Source organism: Phoxinus phoxinus (genome assembly GCF_949152265.1).
Source record: "Phoxinus phoxinus genome assembly, chromosome: 13".
NCBI lineage: Eukaryota > Metazoa > Chordata > Actinopteri > Cypriniformes > Leuciscidae > Phoxinus > Phoxinus phoxinus.
This window is the reverse complement of record NC_136888.1, coordinates 615,967-637,462: the sequence shown is the minus strand read 5'-3', so window position 1 is coordinate 637,462 and position 21,496 is coordinate 615,967. Positions and strand designations below refer to the sequence as shown.

Below are 21,496 nucleotides of genomic sequence, written 5' to 3'. Positions count from 1 at the left end.
GTCCCATAAGTATTATGTGAACAATGTTCTCTGAAGCATCTGAAAGAAAGCAGTAAGTAGTAAGTAGTGTTAACAGTGTATAAATAATGTTTTTGTGCTAACATTTTAAGAACATTATTAAAGACCAGATAACTTTGAACGAACATTATATCAACGTTGCTGGAAGAACGTTTGTTCATAACTTTGAGAAAACCTTCCCCATTATATCTGGGCAGCTGTGAAGCTCATTATCACAAACATAAAGAAAATACTAGAATTAGGAAAGAAGTGCTACTGGACGACTGAGAATGAGAGAACGGCCATGGCGGTCATTTTGACCGGTTTGAATTTTATATCTGGAATAACTTTTTTGAAAAAATAACTAAAATCCTGCTGGTACCTGACTTTTCCTAAAACGGTCTGTATTTTAATTTTAAATGTTTTTCATATAAATTACACAAAAAAACAAATGAACATATTGACCTATTTCGGCCACAGACGGTCATACTGACCGCACTGAATTCTTTTGTTACATTTCCCGCGGTTGACCTTTGTCTCTCTCGCTGTCAACAGAAAGGTCAGTGGCGGTCCTGAGCGTTTGCATATATGCTAATTTCTACAAACAAAAAGTATATTAGATTAAATTTGTTGATCAGAAATTGGCTAATAATACCTGACTGACTACGTTATCTATTTACGTAGATATTCTCTATTATACGAGTTATTAGACTATTTTCTCAGTTATTATATTAAAATAAAATGTTTTATAATTAAATAAGACTTTTAGTTGAGTTATGTTGAATGGATATGGAAATATAGCCTATCTGTTGTGAATATGCGATAAATACGGTAGGCTACTAATGATATTATTATTTATAAATGTATAATTAAACTTGTTTAAACGTACAGTTTGGTGTTTTGTTTTTAAAGGATATCCTAATACAATAAATGCATTAATCTCTCAATTGGGTATTTATCATTAAAGATATAGAGTTTGGAATCTAGCGCTTGTGGCGCGTCTAGTGTTAATCAGAAAAGAAACTCTTTGCCAAGACGGCGAGATTGAATGGCAGAACGCTGATTGGATTTTTCCTTCTCGCCAATAGCGACAGTTCCAGAGTTTGATGAAGTCATGTCGACGCAGGACCGCGAGCTGTTGTTCACTGGACCAGCCAAACTAGGCAGAAGTCACTTTGCTTTTCTGAGTAATGTATTTTGATTTAAGAAAGTTTAGATATTTGCTCTGGAAAAGAAGTATGAAGATAATGGTTTGCAGTGCTCAGAGGATGTGGTGGTCTACACTAAAGGGCTTCAGCAGAACACGTCTCAGGCGAGCGCATGGACGCCGGTACCTGTGCTGCTGTAGAACGCTAGTTTAGTCGTGGTGTGGAACTTCTGGATGAGGAACTGGGACAGAGAAATCCTGTCGTCTGTGTTCAGCGACTCGTTGCCCTTCTTCCAGTAAAGCATGAGGTCGTCGTCAGTGTACGCGTCTGAGGAAACAACTCATGATCCACATCAGCACATAAACAGACACATTTACACACGCATCTTAAAGCTTCAGTTCATTCCCCTGGACGTAAGTGAAGATGTGTGTGTGTGTGACGTGTGTGTGTACGTACAGCTCTCGATCTCCAGCGAGCACGTCTGCGTGTCCAGCGGGAAGCGGCTCAGGTCCATGTTGCACATCGCGGTGACGGTCACTCTGCAACACACACGAGACATCGAGCGTTAGACTCATGACGTCCACCAGTGGCATCGACATCATCTAACATCACGCCGCTTTATAGCGGACACTGAAGCTGAAAGAGACTGTTCTTCATGTTTAATACTGTAGATCTGCTGCTTTAAAGCAATCTACTGTATAAAGTGCTGTATAAATAAACGTGACTGAAGATCTGAGTCTCAGAGCAAACATATCCACATCACTATGATCCAATGCTTTCTGAACTTCTGTTTTATGTGTTTCATTTGTTATTGAGAGGAAAGATCAGCACATATTTACTCATCTAAACGGGTATATCACTGCAAATGTATTTCGAATTCTTTTCACCCCTTAGAGAAGAACGGAAAAAGCTTCATCATGAGTACATCGGGCCTTAATTAATGCATTTTAAGAGTTCTATAGCAATGTATTTTGTGTAGTTTATGGTCTTTGTCGATTGAATAGTTTGAGCTGTACATGTCATAGGATTGACAGTTTCCAACCGCCTATTTTACATTTTTGGGATATCACATAAAAAATGCTGGATGGAAAAATCAAGATGTGAAAAACTTCTAAAAATGTGCATAAAAAACCTATGCGCTCAATTGAGGCAGATTCGTTTTTATCTGACAAGAAGACACTCACATAAACTACGATGGAAACACATTTGCAGAATAAATCCCTCAATAAATGTGACTTTGGCTCAGCGTCTGCTGTGATTGGATAACTGGAGTAACCAGCGGACCAATGGGATCGCAGCGTCTCTAATGTTGGTTTGGTGTTTCTGAAACGCCGGAGTCGACGTGTGTGATGAGAATGATGTGGTGTAATCCCTCCAGTAGCGTCTCACACACTCGAGTGTGTTCCCGAACACCAGATCCGAGCGCTGGAGAACACGACAGCGGTTACTGTGTTTCTGTGTTTACACTCGACACACTCTTTATGACGGAGGGAGAAACAGCCGACTGCAGAAACTCAGTTTATTACTGATGATTTGAGCCAATTTCTCAAGTGATGATCTTAATCTCCTGAACACATGGGATGGAAACCTTGCTTTATTCACAAATGTTTTCTGCCATGATGATTAGAGAGGCTCATTAACATCTGGTCACCTCAGACTGTAGAGGACGTTGCCGTCTGGATGCACTCGTAACATCACGTTGTCCGTCGTTGTGTCGTGGATGAAAGATCGTTTGGAGTGAACGAAGAACATGTCGGGCACCCAGATCTTCTTCACCAGCCGGCTGTCGAACGTCATGCTTTGATTGTTGGTGCTCGGGAAGGACAAGCGCTCGTCTTTCCAGTAATGCCTCAAATACAGCGTCATCGTAAAATCCTGATGGGAAACATACTGGGATATTAACACAGAATCAAAACATTTAAACCAGTTCAAGTGAGGCGAGGGACGATCTTACGTACGACACAAAGCAATATGTATATTGACATTTAATGATTAATAACCACCAAGCAACACAGTACTGTACTGTAGGAAACATCCATCAGCACTTTCCACACGGCTCCAGACACAACTGTCCTTTTGATCCAAGTAGTGCAGTAACCGTATAGTGTAGTATAATACAGTACAGTACAGTACAAGTACAGTATAGTACAGTTATAGTTCTGGTGGACAGTCACATACAGTAGTGTCCAAAGGTGATGCCCGGCTGAGGTAAATTCACATCTTCACCCTTTTCAAATATGAATAAAAATCTGTCAAATATTTTGTAATCATATTGTGTAGTTGTGCTTGGAGTCGATTGTTTTATTTACAATAATAATGCAATGAAACCTGCCAAATTGTGCAACATAATTATTGGCCAGGCTGTCATACAAAGAAATGATTATGAATACATGCAAAAACAAGAAAGAACCAGTGAAATATGAATAACTGGTTATGCCATAGTCATATTATAAAATATTTCCTCATATGTTAATGGTTTAATCGAACCTCATTAAAACAAAAATCCCCCAGTCATCACTTTTGTCCATTACTGTATAATAACCCTGATCTGTACTTTAACTCAAGAACTAGATTTGTGTAATAATAATAATAACACTTCTGATGTGCTCTTGACTAACACTCACCATGTCCACCTCAGAGATGGTGTCGAGGCTCTCCACCTGCACATCCACACCGACTGGAATCGGAGGTCCTGTCGAACAGAAAACCTCTCTTCTCACTTCTGACAGTGTCGTTTTTATTGATTAAAATGAAAGGATGTCATTATCATAAAATATTTCATTCTAGAAAATATGTGCAGGGTGCCTACAGTAATGCGGCGTCTGTGAGCAGATTTAGCGCCGCTGTGTTTGTGGCCTAGTTTAGCTCAGGGACACAAGCGCTCAAGTGCAAGTGGGTCACGAGTGATCACAGGGAAGCCGGCAGACTGACGGTCTTACAGTGCCAGAATCTCATGACAAGCCAAAGCCAACCAGTTCAGGAAAAGCGTTGTAACGTTACGAGTTATGAAACGGGTGCTCTTCTCTGAAGCGGTATTTTAACATGTTTCCCAACGGCATCAATGCTGTGGGTTTGATTCCCAGGGGATGAAAAGCGGATAAAAAGGTACTAAAGTCTCTGCCAATCACATATATGTGTGTACAGTGTTTTACACTACACAAAATGATGTTCTTCCTCAGTGTTTCTGTCTTGTTTTCCAGCACAATTATCTAAAAATTCTTAAATCAAGATACATTTACTGTAGAAGCAAAATGACTGACGATATTAAGTCTTGTTTAATGAAAATTAATCAAAATTAAGTGAGTTTGTGCATATAACAGAAAAATAATCTTAATTTAAAGTGAAAACAATGTTTTACATTTTCAGTAAACAAGACTTGTTTAATGTTTATAATGTTAACCGAACGCCGATCCAAATGCGCTGAACTGTGCAGAATCTCATATGGTCCAGAGCGTTTGGATCGGCGTTCGTAGATCGACTGATAGAGTCTGTTTTTCAAAGATGGCTTTTGCCTGAATACGCGAAGTTGACTGTATGTATAAAATATCTTCTTATTAAACTGTCTGGACACTGACACAGTTCTCAATGCTTCGGTTTGCATGTAGGGACCCTCATTATGCTGCCGTGTTAGTGTGGGGCTATTTTGAGCCTTGTTAGTGGTATTAACAAGCGATTTTTAATTGTCATTACTCAATGCCCTATATACTAGCGTTATACTAGCGTTATAGGCTAAACTGTTTTTAGAGATAAAACTATTTACATTCGATAATCATGAAAACAAATCTCAGATAACGGTTGACTAGGTAACAATGTGTAATTAGACCAAAGGTTCATCTTGTGCCGGAGTTCTCCTTTAACCACAAATCCATGTGCAACACAAACTCCAGCATGAGCGATACAGTGACTCTCGTCTGACACGCGTCCAGTGTTTGTGTACAGGTATCTCAGATATATCTGGACATCATAAGCAGCTCATGCTCACCTCCAAACGCTGGCCTCATTGTAAAATCATGGTCATCTATCCTCAACAGCTGCTCTGATTTGGTGATTGGAGACTTTGTCATGTCTGGACTTCTTCTGAAGATCGGGCTAAAATGATGAAAAGAGTAAAACTATTAGACAAAGCTGTGAGCTGAAGCTCTGTGTGGACTCAACATCCCAGCTGACAGGGAACGTTCGCAGAACTTTGGCTAATGTTCTGGCAAGGTTCTCTCAAAGTTATGAACAAATATTCTTCCAGTAACATTAGTGTAATGTTTGTTATCTAGTCTATAATGTTCTTAAAACGTTAGCACAAAAACATTATTTATATATCTTTCATGGAATGTTTTTCTGTTTAACAAGTTTTTAAAACACAGAGCTTTCAGAGAACATCCAAAAATAACTTTTTCGTAACTGTAGTTGGAACGTTAGAAAAACTCTCTCAGAACATATTTTCTTAGCGTTGCTGCCACATCTAACAGAAAAGTACATGGCAGTGGCAATGATAGATTATGATCTTAGAAGTTAGAAGATAAAAATTCATTTCTCATCCCAATGTACACCATAAAGCCGCTTAAAAATATATAGTATAACGCAAATAAGTCTTTCAAACAGAAATACTAACAAAAGAGACATAAAAAGACAAAAATCCATATTGAATGATACTGCACCTGCCAGACTTGTGGCTTCCTCCATCCACTCGTGTTGTTTCTCTCCGTAATCTGTGAGGGAACAGAATTAAATGAACTCATCAGCCATCTCAACAGAATCTGCAGTGGTTCCGCAGCGTGGATGTAAACAACATGATCAAATGTGTGGAATGGAGTTGGTCTCATTTACACGAGTTCACACTTACATATATTTAAATAGAGTAAAGGTTATGTGAATTTTGCGTGCTGTTCGGGGGGAGGACTTCGAGCTCTGTGTTAGGCCTGATCCCAGAGTGCTCCCCCATCCCAGATGGGCTAGAAGTGAGGAGATGGGGTGGTGGAGGGATGCTGGAAAACTGGCAAGAACCGACCCCTCCACCTTTGTCCAGTCCCTTAGTAGGTCGGCTTGGTATTCCTGCAAGATTTCCATCGTATTCAAGGCCTGACCTGCCGCCACACATGCCTTATTTGTGTATTACTGTCTGAATGGGGTATGGTTTTAGGTCAAAACTAAACATAACATTAAAATAAAGCCCTGCTGCTGTAGCAGTTTCAAATAAAACTAGTATTTTTGCAACACATTTTTCCCCATGTGACGTCTGTTTTTATATTCCGTGTTGATATGTCAACACACATTTACACACATTATGTTTTTCCTAATTTCTAAATAATATATGGTGTATTTTGTTACTTTCAGTTGTTTGCACACTTTAATTATCAGTAATTATCAGTAGTAGTTATCAGTGTTTGTTTATTGGTTGAGCAGTTTATAGTTTACAAGTTTTGGTTATAAAGTAAAAGTAACATTATAATAACATATTAATTGTCTGCATAATTTTCCTTATTGAGGAGTGCTGGCTACTTGACAATAATTCATAATGGTGTCAGACTGAGCGTTAACCCATTTAAGCTCTATCTGTGTGTCTAGTGCATTACACACACGTATATTGAGCAGTGCAAGGCAGTGTATACAATTACTAAATAAATAAACATTCATCATTCAGTACTTTTTACTTTTAATACTTAAGTAGGCCTACATTTAAAAAATCAAGAGCCCCTAATAATCCCCATCCACTGAATTGGCTCTATCACTCTCTCCTCTCTCCACTATAGGTGTGTGTGTGTGTGTGTGTGTGTGTGAGCGCACTGGTGCTGTTGTACTGTGGCTGCCGTCGCATCATCCCAGTGGATGCTCAAACTGGTGCTGTTGAGGAGAGACCCCTGATACCATTGTAAAGCACTTTGGGTGTACAGTAGTACATATATATATATAAATGCCTCATTCTTTTCTATTATGATAGAACATGTTTTCGTTCATCAAAAGACAATGATTAATCTTTTAACTTTTAATTTTGAGATTAAAATTTTGATCACGTTGTTTATGATTTGAGAGCAGTGTTTGAGTTTGAGTCAGAGGTTTTGTAAATAGTGCTTGAAGATGAGGTTTTGTGTTTAATGTTTTCAGAAAATGGAGCAAGGTTTCAGAAATTGTGTTTTAGCAATTGAGAAAAACTGTAATAAATGAGCACAGGGATGTTTGTGATTGCAGCCATTTGTGCTTTTTCAATCAATTCCAGCTTGTGTTGTACAGCATCAGTGCATCTGAGCTATTTTTGAAGCATCTTTGTTTTCAGCTCAAATCAAGCGCATCATCCTCATCGTCATGTGCAAACGGCAGATGAAGAACAGAGCAGCAGAAGCAGGCCGTGACGTTAGAGAGAGAGAGAGAGAGAGAGAGAGAGAGAGAGAGAGAGAGAGAGAGAGAGAGAGAGAGAGAGAGAGAGCAGCTGGTTAATAATCCTCTCTGCAGAAATCCTCTCTGTTCCCCAGAACAAACCAGCAGCATCTCCTCCACTGCCACGACACAACAATGATCATCTGCCATCAGCTGTTCCTGCTTCAAACGCTGCAGGGAGATCACGCACCTCCTGAGGGCTTAATGCTTAAAACATGATCAAATATCTGACAGTGGAGTCAGCAGCCATATCACCCTGAAGCCCGAGACTGGTTTCCCACTGAAGCCCGAGACTGGTTTCCCACTGACGCCCGAGACTGGTTTCCCACTGTAGCCCAAGACTGGTTTTCCACTGAAGCCCAAGACTGGTTTCCCACTGTAGCCCAAGACTGGTTTCCCACTGAAGCCCAAGACTGGTTTCCCCCTGTAGCCCAAGACTGGTTTCCCACTGTAGCCCAAGACTGGTTTCCCACTGAAGCCCAAGACTGGTTTCCCACTGAAGCCCAAGACTGGTTTCCCATTGTAGCCCAAGACTGGTTTCCCACTGATGCACAAGACTGGTTTCCCCCTGTAGCCCAAGACTGGTTTCCCACTGTAGCCCAAGACTGGTTTCCCACTGAAGCCCAAGACTGGTTTCCCACTGAAGCCCGAGACTGGTTTCCCACTGAAGCCCAAGACTGGTTTCCCATTGTAGCCCAAGACTGGTTTCCCACTGTAGCCCGAGACTGGTTTCCCACTGTAGCCCGAGACTGGTTTCCCACTGTAGCCCAAGACTGGTTTCCCACTGTAGCCCAAGACTGGTTTCCCACTGATGCACAAGACTTGTTTCCCACTGAAGCCCAAGACTGGTTTCCCACTAAAGCCCAAGACTGGTTTCCCACTGAAGCCCAAGACTGGTTTCCCACTGAAGCCCGAGACTGGTTTCCCACTGTAGCCCAAGACTGGTTTCCCACTGAAGCCCAAGACTGGTTTCCCACTGAAGCCCGAGACTGGTTTCCCACTGAAGCCCAAGACTGGTTTTCCACTGAAGCCCAAGACTGGTTTCCCACTGAAGCCCAAGACTGGTTTTCCACTGAAGCCCAAGACTGGTTTCCCACTGAAGCCCAAGACTGGTTTCCCACTGAAGCCCAAGACTGGTTTCCCACTGAAGCCCAAGACTGGTTTCCCACTGAAGCCCAAGACTGGTTTCCCACTGAAGCCCAAGACTGGTTTCCCACTGATGCACAAGACTTGTTTCCCACTGAAGCCCAAGACTGGTTTCCCACTGAAGCCCAAGACTGGTTTTCCACTGAAGCCCGAGACTGGTTTCCCACTGAAGCCCAAGACTGGTTTTCCACTGAAGCCCAAGACTGGTTTCCCACTGAAGCCCAAGACTGGTTTCCCACTAAAGCCCAAGACTGGTTTCCCACTGAAGCCCAAGACTGGTTTCCCACTGAAGCCCGAGACTGGTTTCCCACTGTAGCCCAAGACTGGTTTCCCACTGAAGCCCAAGACTGGTTTCCCACTGAAGCCCAAGACTGGTTTCCCACTGATGCACAAGACTGGTTTCCCACTGAAGCCCAAGACTGGTTTCTTACTGAAGCCCGAGACTGGTTTCCCACTGAAGCCCGAGACTGGTTTCCCACTGAAGCCCGAGACTGGTTTCCTACTGAAGCCCGGGACTGGTTTCCCACTGAAGCCCGAGACTGGTTTCCCACTGAAGCCCGGGACTGGTTTCCCACTGAAGCCCAAGACTGGTTTCCCACTGAAGCCCAAGACTGGTTTCCCACTGAAGCCCAAGACTAGTTTCCCCCTGTAGCCCAAGACTGGTTTCCCACTGAAGCCCGATACTGGTTTCCCACTGAAGCCCGAGACTGGTTTCCCACTGAAGCCCAAGACTGGTTTTCCACTGAAGCCCAAGACTGGTTTCCCACTGAAGCCCAAGACTGGTTTCCCACTGAAGCCCAAGACTGGTTTCCCACTGAAGCCCAAGACTGGTTTCCCACTGAAGCCCAAGACTGGTTTCCCACTGAAGCCCAAGACTGGTTTCCCACTGAAGCCCAAGACTGGTTTCCCACTGAAGCTCAAGACTGGTTTCCCACTGAAGCCCAAGACTGGTTTCCCACTGAAGCCCAAGACTGGTTTCCCACTGAAGCTCAAGACTGGTTTCCCACTGAAGCCCGAGACTGGTTTCCCACTGAAGCCCAAGACTGGTTTCCCACTGAAGCTCAAGACTGGTTTCCCACTGAAGCCCAAGACTGGTTTCCCACTGAAGCTCAAGACTGGTTTCCCACTGAAGCCCAAGACTGGTTTCCCACTGAGGCTCCCTGGATGGGAGACTGTTGGTGAGGCCAGTAGGGGGCGCTGTTCACCCTGTGGTCTGTGTGGCTGCTAACGCCCCAGTATAGTGACGGGACACTTCACTGTAACTAACTCTGTCCTTCAGATGAGACGTTAGACGAGGTCCTGACTTTCTGTGCTCATTAGAAATCCCAGGATGTCCTTTGGAAAAGAGTAGGTGTGTAACCCCAGTGTCCTGGACAAACTTGTGTGTGTGTGTGTGTGTGTGTGTGTATGTGTGTGTCACTCTGTCTCTGTTCACCATCAGCTGGTGTGTGTGTGGAGTGTGTGTGTGTGTGTGTGTGTGTGTGTGTGGTGTGTGTGTGTGTGTGTGTGCGTGTGTGTGTGTGCGTGTGTGTGTGTGTGTGTCGGTGGAGGTTGAGGAGATTCTCCTCTTCTGAAGAGCGTAGAGTAACCAGAAAAGCGCTATATAAATATAAATGTACACATTGATACACTCGCTGATCCCGCTATCTCCACTCGCACTGACACCAGATCCCGGCTATCTAAACAGCTGGGTCTATCTTGGACTTAATTTCCCAGAATCCTCTGCACAGGCTCATTATGGGCTCCAGCTGTTTGTCATTGTCTTTGGACTATTTAACTATTTATACACCCTCTGTTCGCTGGCTTTAGTGGAGTATTGTGTTGCTGTTAATGTGTGAGTGGACGGCGTGCCTGCCCTGGACTATTGTTGTGCTCTGGTCCACATCTGCGGATTATCCTGTCAGTGACTGACTCCTGCTGTGAACTATGACCTGTTAACTGTCTCTGCCCTGCGATTGGCTGTCTCGGACTCCCTGCTGACGATCTCTGCCAGTGTGTGTATTGCATTGTCTTTGCTTATTTCAATAAACGCTGCTCATGGATCGAGAACCTCCTGACTCTGACCCTGCATTCTCACACAAATTATTATTTTTAGAAAATAAATCTTAGAAATTATTATTTATTTTTTTCTGACCCCATTGGCAGATATTTGTTCTTGATTTAATCACGAACTCACTTCATTTTGATGCATTTTTTAGTAAACCGTAATATCTGTCATTTTGCTTCTCCAGTAAATGTATTTTGATTAAAGAATGTTTAGATATTTGAAAATAATACTTTTTTTGCAGTGCATACAGAACATGAAACTTTTAGAAGAAATGGTTCCATCAGTCGCTTCATACACACAACCTTGTGCAGAATCTTTTAGAACCTCACCTTTTCCCATCATAGGGTCATTTTATGGATTTAGTTTTAATTAACAAATTTAGTTTTAATAAAACAACTGTTTTAAATACATTTTAAGCAGCTCGTAAACATACATTATAAGATATTTATAGATAACAATATTTAAGATAACAAGATATTTATCCTTATACAGAACCATTTTGGCATAAAGGGTTCTTTAAAACGGAGTAAGAACCGTAAGAAGTGTACACAGAACCACACTGAACATGTTCCATTGCACAAACGTTTTTTTAGAATATTAAAATGTCCTTTACATTAAGAAAAAGAGGTTATGTTTAGAGCTGATCACTGAAAGGGTCTTTGTGCAGCTAATGCGCCGCGGTGGAAAGCCCCTGTGTGTGTGAAGCGAGACACGTTTGACCGAGGTGAGGATGATTTAAAGGAAGCTGCTCGAGGCTTCTCCATCGAGTCGAGTTAAAGCGCTTGCAGCCGCTGAACTAGAGGATGATCACTGAGAAGACACTCAGGAGATCACCGTATGCTGTCTGACTTCTGCATCTGACGGCATGATGGCGTTAACCAGAGGGAGAAACACAAGCATCCGACACCGCAGAGTATTTCACATATACACCGATACAACACTCGCCTTGCACTGGCACAGTATTTCACATGCGCAAAGATAAAAGTATAAACACATCAGCACTTTAAACATCTCCATTTAAAACAACAATAAAACATACTCTTCTATGTTATGCCTCATGATGCAAGAAAGTATAAAGCGTTTTGGAGAGCAATAGAAAGATCCGCATTTAAAACGACAATAAAACATCATCATTTTCTATGTTATGATGGGTTAGGGTGATGTGAGAAAGCTCAGCCCCCAGAGACCGCTCGGTTCCTCTGTCGGGCCGGCACCGGGTGATTCCCTGTTCTGTCGGACCGACACCGGGTGATTCCCTGTTCTGTCGGGTCGGCACCGGGTGATTCCCTGTTCTGTCGGGCCGGCACCGGGTGATTCCCTGCTCTGCTTGTCGGCACCGGGTGATTCCCTGCTCTGTCGGACCGACACCGGGTGATTCCCTGTTCTGTCGGGCCGGCACCGGGTGATTCCCTGCTCTGCTTGTCGGCACCGGGTGATTCCCTGCTCTGTCGGACCGACACCGGGTGATTCCCTGTTCTGTCGGGCCGGCACCGGGTGATTCCCTGCTCTGTCGGGTCGGCACCGGGTGATTCCCTGCTCTGTCGGGCCGGCACCGGGTGATTCCCTGTTCTGTCGGGCCGGCACCGGGTGATTCCCTGCTCTGTCGGGTCGGCACCGGGTGATTCCCTGTTCTGTCGGGCCGGCACCGGGTGATTCCCTGCTCTGTCGGGTCGGCACCGGGTGATTCCCTGTTCTGTCGGGCCGGCACCGGGTGATTCCCTGTTCTGTCGGGCCGGCACCGGGTGATTCCCTGTTCTGCTAGTTGGGTCGGCACCGGGTGATTCCCTGCTCTGTCGGGTCGGCACCGGGTGATTCCCTGTTCTGTCGGGCCGGCACCGGGTGATTCCCTGTTCTGTCGGGCCGGCACCGGGTGATTCCCTGCTCTGCTAGTCGGCACCGGGTGATTCCCTGTTCTGTCGGGCCGGCACCGGGTGATTCCCTGCTCTGCTTGTCGGCACCGGGTTATTCCCTGCTCTGCTTGTCGGACCGGCACCGGGTGATTCCCTGCTCTGCTTGTCGGACCGGCACCGGGTGATTCCCTGCTCTGCTAGTCGGCACCGGGTGATTCCCTGCTCTGCTATTCGGCACCGGGTGATTCCCTGCTCTGCTAGTCGGGCCGGCACCGGGTGATTCCCTGCTCTGCTAGTCGGCACCGGGTGATTCCCTGCTCTGCTAGTCGGCACCGGGTGATTCCCTGCTCTGCTAGTCGGCACCGGGTGATTCCCTGCTCTGCTAGTCGGCACCGGGTGATTCCCTGCTCTGCTAGTCGGCACCGGGTGATTCCCTGCTCTGCTTGTCGGCACCGGGTGATTCCCTGCTCTGCTAGTCGGCACCGGGTGATTACCTGCTCTGCTTGTCGGGGTCTGGTCGGTGTGGTCTCCTGTGGGTCGATCTCCCGGCGGCTCCCAGCACACACACACACATGAACACGAGCACCGTCTCCAGCTGCATGCTGCACATCTTCAGCGCTCACATTCCCCTCAGCGCTTCGCCTGCAGACATCGCCTCGCAACATCACACACACATTAATCTCCACGCTGGGAAAAGCAATTTTGACTAAACCCATAAATCCCTGAGCGTCAGATGGCACAGATTCGCTCTCTCTCGCCAATTCCCCTAATGACACTGTGCTCTGCTTTACTGTGGCGGGGTCAGTGTGAGGAGGCAGAGACAGACAGACAGACAGACAGACAGACAGACAGACAGACAGACAGACAGACAGACAGACAGATAGATAGATGATAGATGGATAGACAGACAGACAGACAGACAGACAGATAGATAGATAGACAGATAGATAGATAGACAGACAGACAGACAGACAGACAGACAGACAGACAGACAGATAGATAGATAGATAGATGATAGATAGATAGATAGATAGATAGAAATATAGATAGATAGATAGAAATATAGATAGATAGATAGATAGATAGATAGATAGATAGATAGATAGATAGATAGATAATAGATAGATTGGCAGACAGATAGACAGACAGACAGATAGATAGATAGATAGATAGATAGATAGATAGATAGATAGGCAGATAGATTGGCAGATAGATAGATAGATAGATAGATAGATAGATAGATAGATAGACAGACAGATAGATAGATAGATAGATAGATAGATAGATAGATAGATAGATAGATAGATAGATACACTTTTTCTATGAACACAAAAGGCCTATTTCTCTCAAATATTGTTCACAAATCTGTCTAAATCTGTGTTAGTGAGCACTTCTCCTCCTAATCCATCCACCTATATCATATCTGTCATATAATGATGCTGATTAGACAGCAGGATTATTGCACAGGTGTGCCTTAGGCTGGCCACAATAAAAGGCCACTCTAAAATGTGCAGTTTTGCTGTATTGGGGGGTGGGGGGTCTGAAAACCAGTCAGTATCTGGTGTGACCACCATTTGCCTCACGCAGTGCAACACATCTCCTCCGCATAGAGTTGATCAGGTTGTTGATTGTGGCTGTGGAGTGTCGGTCCGCTCCTCTTCAATGGCTGTGAAGCTGCTGGATATTGGCAGGACCTGGAACACGCTGTCGTATACGCCGATCCAGAGCATCCCAAACATGCTCAATGGGTGACATGTCCGGTGAGTATGCTGGCCATGCAAGAACTGGGAGGTCTGTGTCAGGAAATGATACGAGGATTCAAGTGCAAGTACTATAAAGGTTTATTTTGAGTGTTGGTCAGATGCAGGTTGAGTGATGATGGGTGAATGTCCAGTGAAGGCACTTGGCAGCACAGGGACGCTGAGAACAGCCGATCCTCTCCGGAGAAGAGATGGTGAAGATGATGACGATCAGGGAGACGGAGCGGGAACTGGCAACCAGGAAGTGGGTGGCATGGAACAGAAGTGCCGGAACAACAACCAACACAGGAGACGGCAACAAGCAGGAACAACCGGGAACTGGAAACAGGCAGGAACACACATGGGAACAACCACAACGCTCTGACAAAGACAAGGTGAAAACAGAGGGACTAAATAGGGTTAGCTGATCAGCTGCAGGTGGCACACTGATCAGACACAGCTGGTGTGCTGATCAGCTGCAGTGATCAGCGACCCCGCCCACATGCACACACACACACACACAAGACGAGACGAAAAGGAGACAGTGAATTCATAAACCGTGACAGTCTGGGCCGTGCATTATCATGTGCAACATGGGGTGATGGTCGTGAAGGAACGGCACAACAATGGGCCTCAGGATCTCGTCACGGTATCTCTGTGCATTCAAAATAATGCCATCAATAAAATGCACCTGTGTTCGTTGTCCATAACATACGCCAGCCCATCCCATAACCCCCCCGCCACCATGGGCCACTCGATCCACAGCGCTGACATCAGCAAACCGCTCACCCACACGACGCCACACGCTGTCTGCCATCTGCCCTGTACAGTGGAGACCGGATTCATCCGTGAAGAGAACACCTCTCCACAGTGCTCCGGCACAGTGCTCCATCGAATGTGAAGCATGTGCCACTCAAGTCGGATACGGTGATGAACTGCAGTCAGGCCGAAACCCGATGAGGACGACGAGCATCAGATGAGCTTCCCTGAGACGCTTTCTGACAGTCTGTGCAGAGATTCTTTGGTTATGCAAACCGCATATTGCAGCCGCTGTCCGGGTGGCGGGACTCAGACGATCTTGGAGGTGAAGACGCTTGATGTGGAGGTCCTGGGCTGGTGTGGTTACACGTGGTCTGCGGTTGTGAGGTGATGAATATTATGGGACTTACATACTGCCCATAGATTTATTTTAGCGATCAGCGAGCGGCGCTCAAGCAGTTTCAGTATTCTGAGCCGATAGCATCGAGGCAGACAGTACTGATTTATTTGACCGAAAGCAGCTTAGCCTGCAAGGCGGGAACCTCTAGGTTATAAAACCTTATAAATGTAGAAGGGGATCTCCAGCCTGCCGCCATACAGATATCTTGCAAGGCAATCCCACTGGACCAAGCCCACGACGAGGCCATGCCTCTTGTGGAGTGCGCTCTGACACCTAAAGGTCACTGCAGGCCCTTAGAGGCGTAAGCCAGCACAATAGCATCAACTATCCATCTGGATAGACTCTGTTTCGATGCAGCTAGTCCCTTAGTACTCCCGCCGAACGAAACAAAGAGCTGCTCCGTCTGTCTGAAGACAGTCGAGCGAGACACATAAGCCCTTAATGCTCTGACCGGGCAAAGGAAGCTCGCTTCCTTTTCCTCATTAAAGACCGGCAGGGCCGACAGGGAAATCACCTGTGTCCTAAACGGTGTGTTGAGGGATTTAGGAACGTACCCGTGCCTTGGTTTGAGTATGACTTTCGAGTCATTTGGCCCAAATTCCATACACGTCGCGCTTACTGAGAGCGCTTGCAAGTCCCCTATACGCTTTACCGAAGCGAGAGCCAGAAAAAACACTTTCTTGAAAACAGGTGTCTGATATCTATTGATTGGATTGGCTCGAACGGGGCACCTTTCATGGCTTCCAAAACCGTAGAAAGGTCCCACATGGGGACTGAGGGAGGTCTGGGAGGATTCAGCCTCTTAGCTCCTCTAAGGAAGCGGATGACAGGTTCATTGTGACTGGCCAGGCGTCGATTTAGTAAACGCTGCTATAGCCGCCACATAAACCTTGAGTGTGGATGGGGTTCTGCCCTTATCCAGTAGCTCTTGCAGTAAGGAGAGAACCTCCGTCACCCCACAGTCTGGGGGTGATATGCAACGAGCTGTGCACCAGCTAGAAAACACAGACCATTTCGAGGAATAGAGCCGTCTAGTAGACGGGGCCCTAGCCTGCGTGATCGTGTTTAACACTCCCACCGGGGCCCACATGTAGGGCCCAAAGCTCTGGGTGAGGATGCCAGATCGAGCCCTTGGCCTGAGAGAGGAGGTCCCTCCTCACTGGTATCGGCCATGGGGCAGTGCTTGTCAGCTGCATCAGAACTGGGAACCAGGCCTGGTTTCTCCAGAACTGAGCCACAAGGAGCACTGAGCATCCGTCCTCCCTGATTCACTCTAATACCTGAGGCAGCAGAGCCAGACGTGGGCCAGCGCATCCCTGCTCTTGGAAAAAAACTCCGGACAGTGAGCATTTTCTTGAGATGCAAACAGGTCTACCTTCGCTCTGCCGAATGTCTTCCATAGCAGTTGGACTGTCTGCGGGTGTAGAGACCATTCTCCTGCCGGAACATTGTTTCTGGACAGTCTGTCTGGTCCCACATTCAGGTGGGCTGGCACGTGTGCTGCTCTCAACGAGCGCAGATTGTGCTGAGCCCAGACCAGGAGGCGCTCCGTCAGCCTGTAAAGGTTTCGGGACCTGATACCTCCTTGGCGATTTATATAGGCCACCACCGACATGTTGTCCGAACGGACCAAGACGTGGTGTCTTTTGATCTGGGGACAAAAGCGCCTCAGCGTGTTGTCGACTGCCATCATTTCCAGGCAGTTTATGTGTAGAAGCATTTCCCGTTCTGACCACTGGCCGAAGAAAAGTCTGCCCTCGAGCAGTGCTCCCCATCCCGAGGTGGAGGCGTCCGTAGACACCACCTTCACACTCGAGGCTGTCCCCAGGCTTACACCTGACCGGTACCAATCTGTCGCTCTCCAAGATTTCAGAGCTGAGACGCATTTCTGATCGACCTTGAGTGGAAAAAGACTGGAGGTCCACGCTCGACGCGGTACTCGCGCTTTTAGCCAGAACTGCAATGGGCGCATGTGAAGCAGGCCCAACTGGAGTACTGATGATGCTGAGGCCATGAGACCCAGCATTTTCTGAAACTTTCTGAGCGGGACTATAGCGCCGCGGCGGAAGGTTTCTGACATGCGCTGAATATCCAGTCTGCACTGTGGCGATAGTTGTGCTGTCATAGACAGCGAGTCCAGTTCCGTGCCCAGAAAAGATATCCTCTGACTGGGAGACAGTGAACTCTGCGCCCAATTGACTTTGAGACCTAGATTCTCGAGATGTTCGAGTAAAATGGTCCTGTGTTCTATGAGCTCTAAGCGTGATCGAGCTAGAATCAACCAATCGTCCAAGTAGTTCAAAACAGTTTCGCTATTTTGGCTCGAAGTAGATGTGCTACTTCCTTTTCTACCGTAGTTTTGATTCGCACCGCGTAACGGCGGGGACGTTGAGCGAACTGTAGCGAATAGCCTCTCTTTATAATGTTCAGCACCCTTTCTGATACCCCGGGAAGCTTTGCCCATGCACCTGCTTGAATAGCTAGGGGTAGAATGAGATCTGGGCTCTGGCCGCGACATAGTGGCTACCGGAGATCTTCGGTATGCTGTAACACAGACGCCGTGCTTGCAGCGTTCAAGGCGGGGAGCGCGCTGATCACAGCGGGCAGCCTGCCCGCGCTCGACTCTCTCATGGCGGCTAGCTGAGAGAGAGCGAGCGTGGGGCTTGTCATATCTGTGAATGTGGGCGCGGGATAGCGGGCACATTTACTACACTGAAAACACCGTCGGCCTGAGCTGACTGTATGTGCGTTGGTTTCGTTTTTACAGAAACCGTGAGACATGCAGTGTGTAGTGTTTGTGGGCTCTGGGACGTGGGCACATTCACTACTTTTAATGCACAATCGACATGAGTCGATTTTATGTGTGTGGGCCCTGGAATGTGGCGGGGTGTGCTTGTGTGAAGGAATGAGCACCGGGCTGTGGGCATTTTTACTACACTCATAACACCATCGGCCGTGGCCGGAACACCACAAAAAACACTCTTTATGGGATTTATCTGGGTCGCCGTAAAGACGGCGTTTGTGTACAGGCAAACGGGCTGTGGTACCGGCTTGTTTACTGCAAGATACACTGGAACAGTCGCATTTTCTGGAACTGAACGAGCGAGAAGTTTTGGTGGAAGTCTGGCCGCAGCGGGACTTGAACACCGTCGTTTTCCTAGGCAGGCTAGGAAGACTTTGAAGCCTCGGGCTTTATCACAATCTTAGGCCGGGGCCCACGCTGAGGGGGGCGGTGGCCAGCATAGCGAGAGCGTGGTCTCGGGTCCTGGGCCTGTCGACGCTGGGAAGCGGCTGCGGCGGGCTGCGGCTGCGGCTGAGAGCTTCGAGCAGACGGCTGTTTTGAGCGGCCTGCTGCGGAGCTAGAGCACTTAGGCAGGAAGTGTTTCATGACCTGTGACGTTTTTTGCACGTTTTAGACCGGCAGAAGAAATGGGGGCGTCGAGGACGCGGTGCGCTCCGACATCTCAGAGAGCGTCAAACATAAGTGTCTCTCCGCTACGGTAAGAGAGGCCATGTTCCGCCCTATGGCCTGTGTATCGGATTTTGTTGCGCGAAGAGCTAGGTCCGTGGCGCCCCTTAAATCCGGCACGCTGATAGCTCCCGGTCCTTCCTCATCCAGTTTACGGAGAAGGTCGGCCTGGAAGATCTGCAGGATGGCCGTCGAGTGCAACGCAGATGCAGCCTGTCCAGCGGCGGTGTAAGCGCGACTGTGCATGGCTGAAGTCGTGCGGCAGGCTTTTGATGGTAGCGCCATCTTGCCACGCCGTCCAGCCAGGGCCGCTACAGCTTCTTCCACCGGAGGAAGAGAATGGTATCCTCTGTTCTTAGCACCATCCACCACGGAGAATGCTGCTGAGACAGAGGTACGCATTCTGGCTGAGAAGGGGGCTTTCCAGGACTTTGCGACTTCTTGATGAAACTCAGGAAGAAAGGGCGTGGGTCTAGAGGATGGCGAAACGCGGTCCCCTTGCAGGAAACATCCATCCAGCCGGTTGTGTGCGGGCGTCTCGGGTGTCGACCACTCAAGGCCGAGGCTCTCTACGGCCTGCGGGAGCAGACGTATCAGCTCTGCTTCAATGCCGGCTCTTTTCCCGGAAGGCTGGCGAGCAGAGGAGGCGAGATCCACAGAGCTCGATCAATCCTCCCCGTCAGACGCCAGGATCGAGCAGCTGTCATCCTCCACAGACGCGGCTCCTTCTTCATCATCCATAGCGGAAGCGGCGGCGGATGGCGGCAGCTGTCCGTCAGTGAGAGACTCGAGCGAAGCCGGCGGGCGAACCAGGGTACTTTCGCGGGTTGGAGGAGGTTCCGGGGCCCGCTGAGCACGGCGCTTTTTACGGTGCGGCACCGCAGCAGGCGGAGGTGCAGTCTCGGCGAAAGATGCCATACGAGTCCTCAGAGTCACCATGGGCATCAGCTCGCAGCGAGAGCTGCGCGATCGTCACCCAGGCAGGAAACGCAGATGACATGGCGGCACGAGCCACAGGAGGTACAAGGCATCTTGAAAAAGACGCTCGGCTCTTTTAGGATAAGAGTGTGAGTAGAGAAAAAGGATATAATACGCCGGATAGCGTAGCAGGAACGGCGACTGAAGGCGGCGAGTTGTCGACCAGCGGCTTCAGATGCAAAGGATCGTCCCGCAGAAGGCTTTTCAGACGGCGCGGCTTCTTCCTCTCAGGATCCAGCGATGCGAGAGCTTCGCTTGAAGAGATGAAAATCAGAGTCTATCGGCCTGTCGAGCTGTAGTTATAGGCCTAGGCCACGCCTGTTTCGGCGGGACGTGGCGTAGTGGGCGCTGACGTCACGAGAGGCCTCTCTCGATAGGCTGCTGCAGTTGCCGCAGGATAGCCAAAAGGCCACCGAGCCGTCTTGCCTATGTCTGAATGCTGCCGCAACGCGTTTTGCATTATTTCAAAATTAAGGATAATTTTTGGCTTCAATATCTCATGGAAAGGGGTTTTCCCCTAGCGTAAAAAATAACGCAGTATGAGAGTACTCTCGTAAGAGAACTAACACAACCAACCAGGAATTATGGAGATAAACACGTAATAAAAATGGAATATAATAAATATTATCAACTATCAAGAATATAATATAAGCTTGCAAAAGTCTTACTGTCTGGGTGACTAAAGGACTAAAAAAAATAATGATTGACTTTTTATCACAGTAATTATTACATACCAATATAATGTATACAAGTACAATCTATAAAGCTGCTTTGAAGTGTATTATACAAATAAATTGACTTGGCTTGAAAGGGCATTGAGGAATGGGATAGGATCACAACACAGGCTCTGATTGTCTGGCCACTGATGTTTAAACCCAAACTTCCAGTGTACTAAATCATCACCTTCAGGGAAACGGAAAATTATATTGCAAGCTCACACTCGACTGAAACACAGGATAAAAGGAGCCTTGGAAATGCATTAGTAGGTGTCGCTATGGAAAATTATTGCTGCTAAAAATCTTTTGCAGCAATATCTTTATATTTTCTCTATTTTATTTATATTTTGCTATTCTTTATTTTTGTTTGTATGCAAAAACTCATTTTCTCTCTCGATACTCTATTTGTAATTTTGCAATTCTTTATTTTTGTCTGAAAAAAAAAAACTTTGTTTCAAAAGTAGGCTATAAGCTATGTGGTATAGAATTCACTCCATTCCATTTCATATCAGATGTCTTATTGTTGTGCGCATGCGCATCAAACAGATGGATTTGGGAGAGTCGATCACGTCTTCAGCGCTGGAAAATCCGAATCATTTTAGCCAATCGGTTCGTTCGGACATTTCGTTGAACAATGAAATGGTTCACAGTTCATTGAAACCAGTGGTGTGTTGTTCAACAACATTATTATTATGAACATGATTATGAACATCATTAAAAACTCATAACCAATAAAAAATAATGCTAATTATTAACGATATTATTTCCAAAATTAACAATATTGTTTTAATCTCACCTAAACAAAGTGACCTACAAACGCTTCGCGAATCGGTTCGTGCAAATCATTCAAATGAATCGGTTCATAACAAAGAGTTGTTCGC

General features: G+C 46.7%; 1 protein-coding gene across 1 annotated transcript in view; it reads right to left on the bottom strand.

Moving 5' to 3' along the window:
* Positions 1–13,262, bottom strand: part of LOC307009420 (gamma-aminobutyric acid receptor subunit rho-1) — a 28,965-nt gene extending 15,703 nt beyond the window's left edge. The window contains exons 1-7 of the mRNA XM_079633166.1: positions 13,049–13,262; positions 5,798–5,848; positions 5,128–5,234; positions 3,770–3,837; positions 2,797–3,020; positions 1,602–1,684; positions 1,332–1,472 (exon numbers count right to left, since the gene is read on the bottom strand). Of these exons, the coding sequence (XP_079489292.1) occupies positions 1,332–1,472; positions 1,602–1,684; positions 2,797–3,020; positions 3,770–3,837; positions 5,128–5,234; positions 5,798–5,848; positions 13,049–13,164 (790 nt within the window). The 5' untranslated portion in view covers positions 13,165–13,262. The remainder of the gene's footprint in view (positions 1–1,331; positions 1,473–1,601; positions 1,685–2,796; positions 3,021–3,769; positions 3,838–5,127; positions 5,235–5,797; positions 5,849–13,048) is intronic.
* Between the last annotated feature and the right edge of the window lie 8,234 nt (positions 13,263–21,496).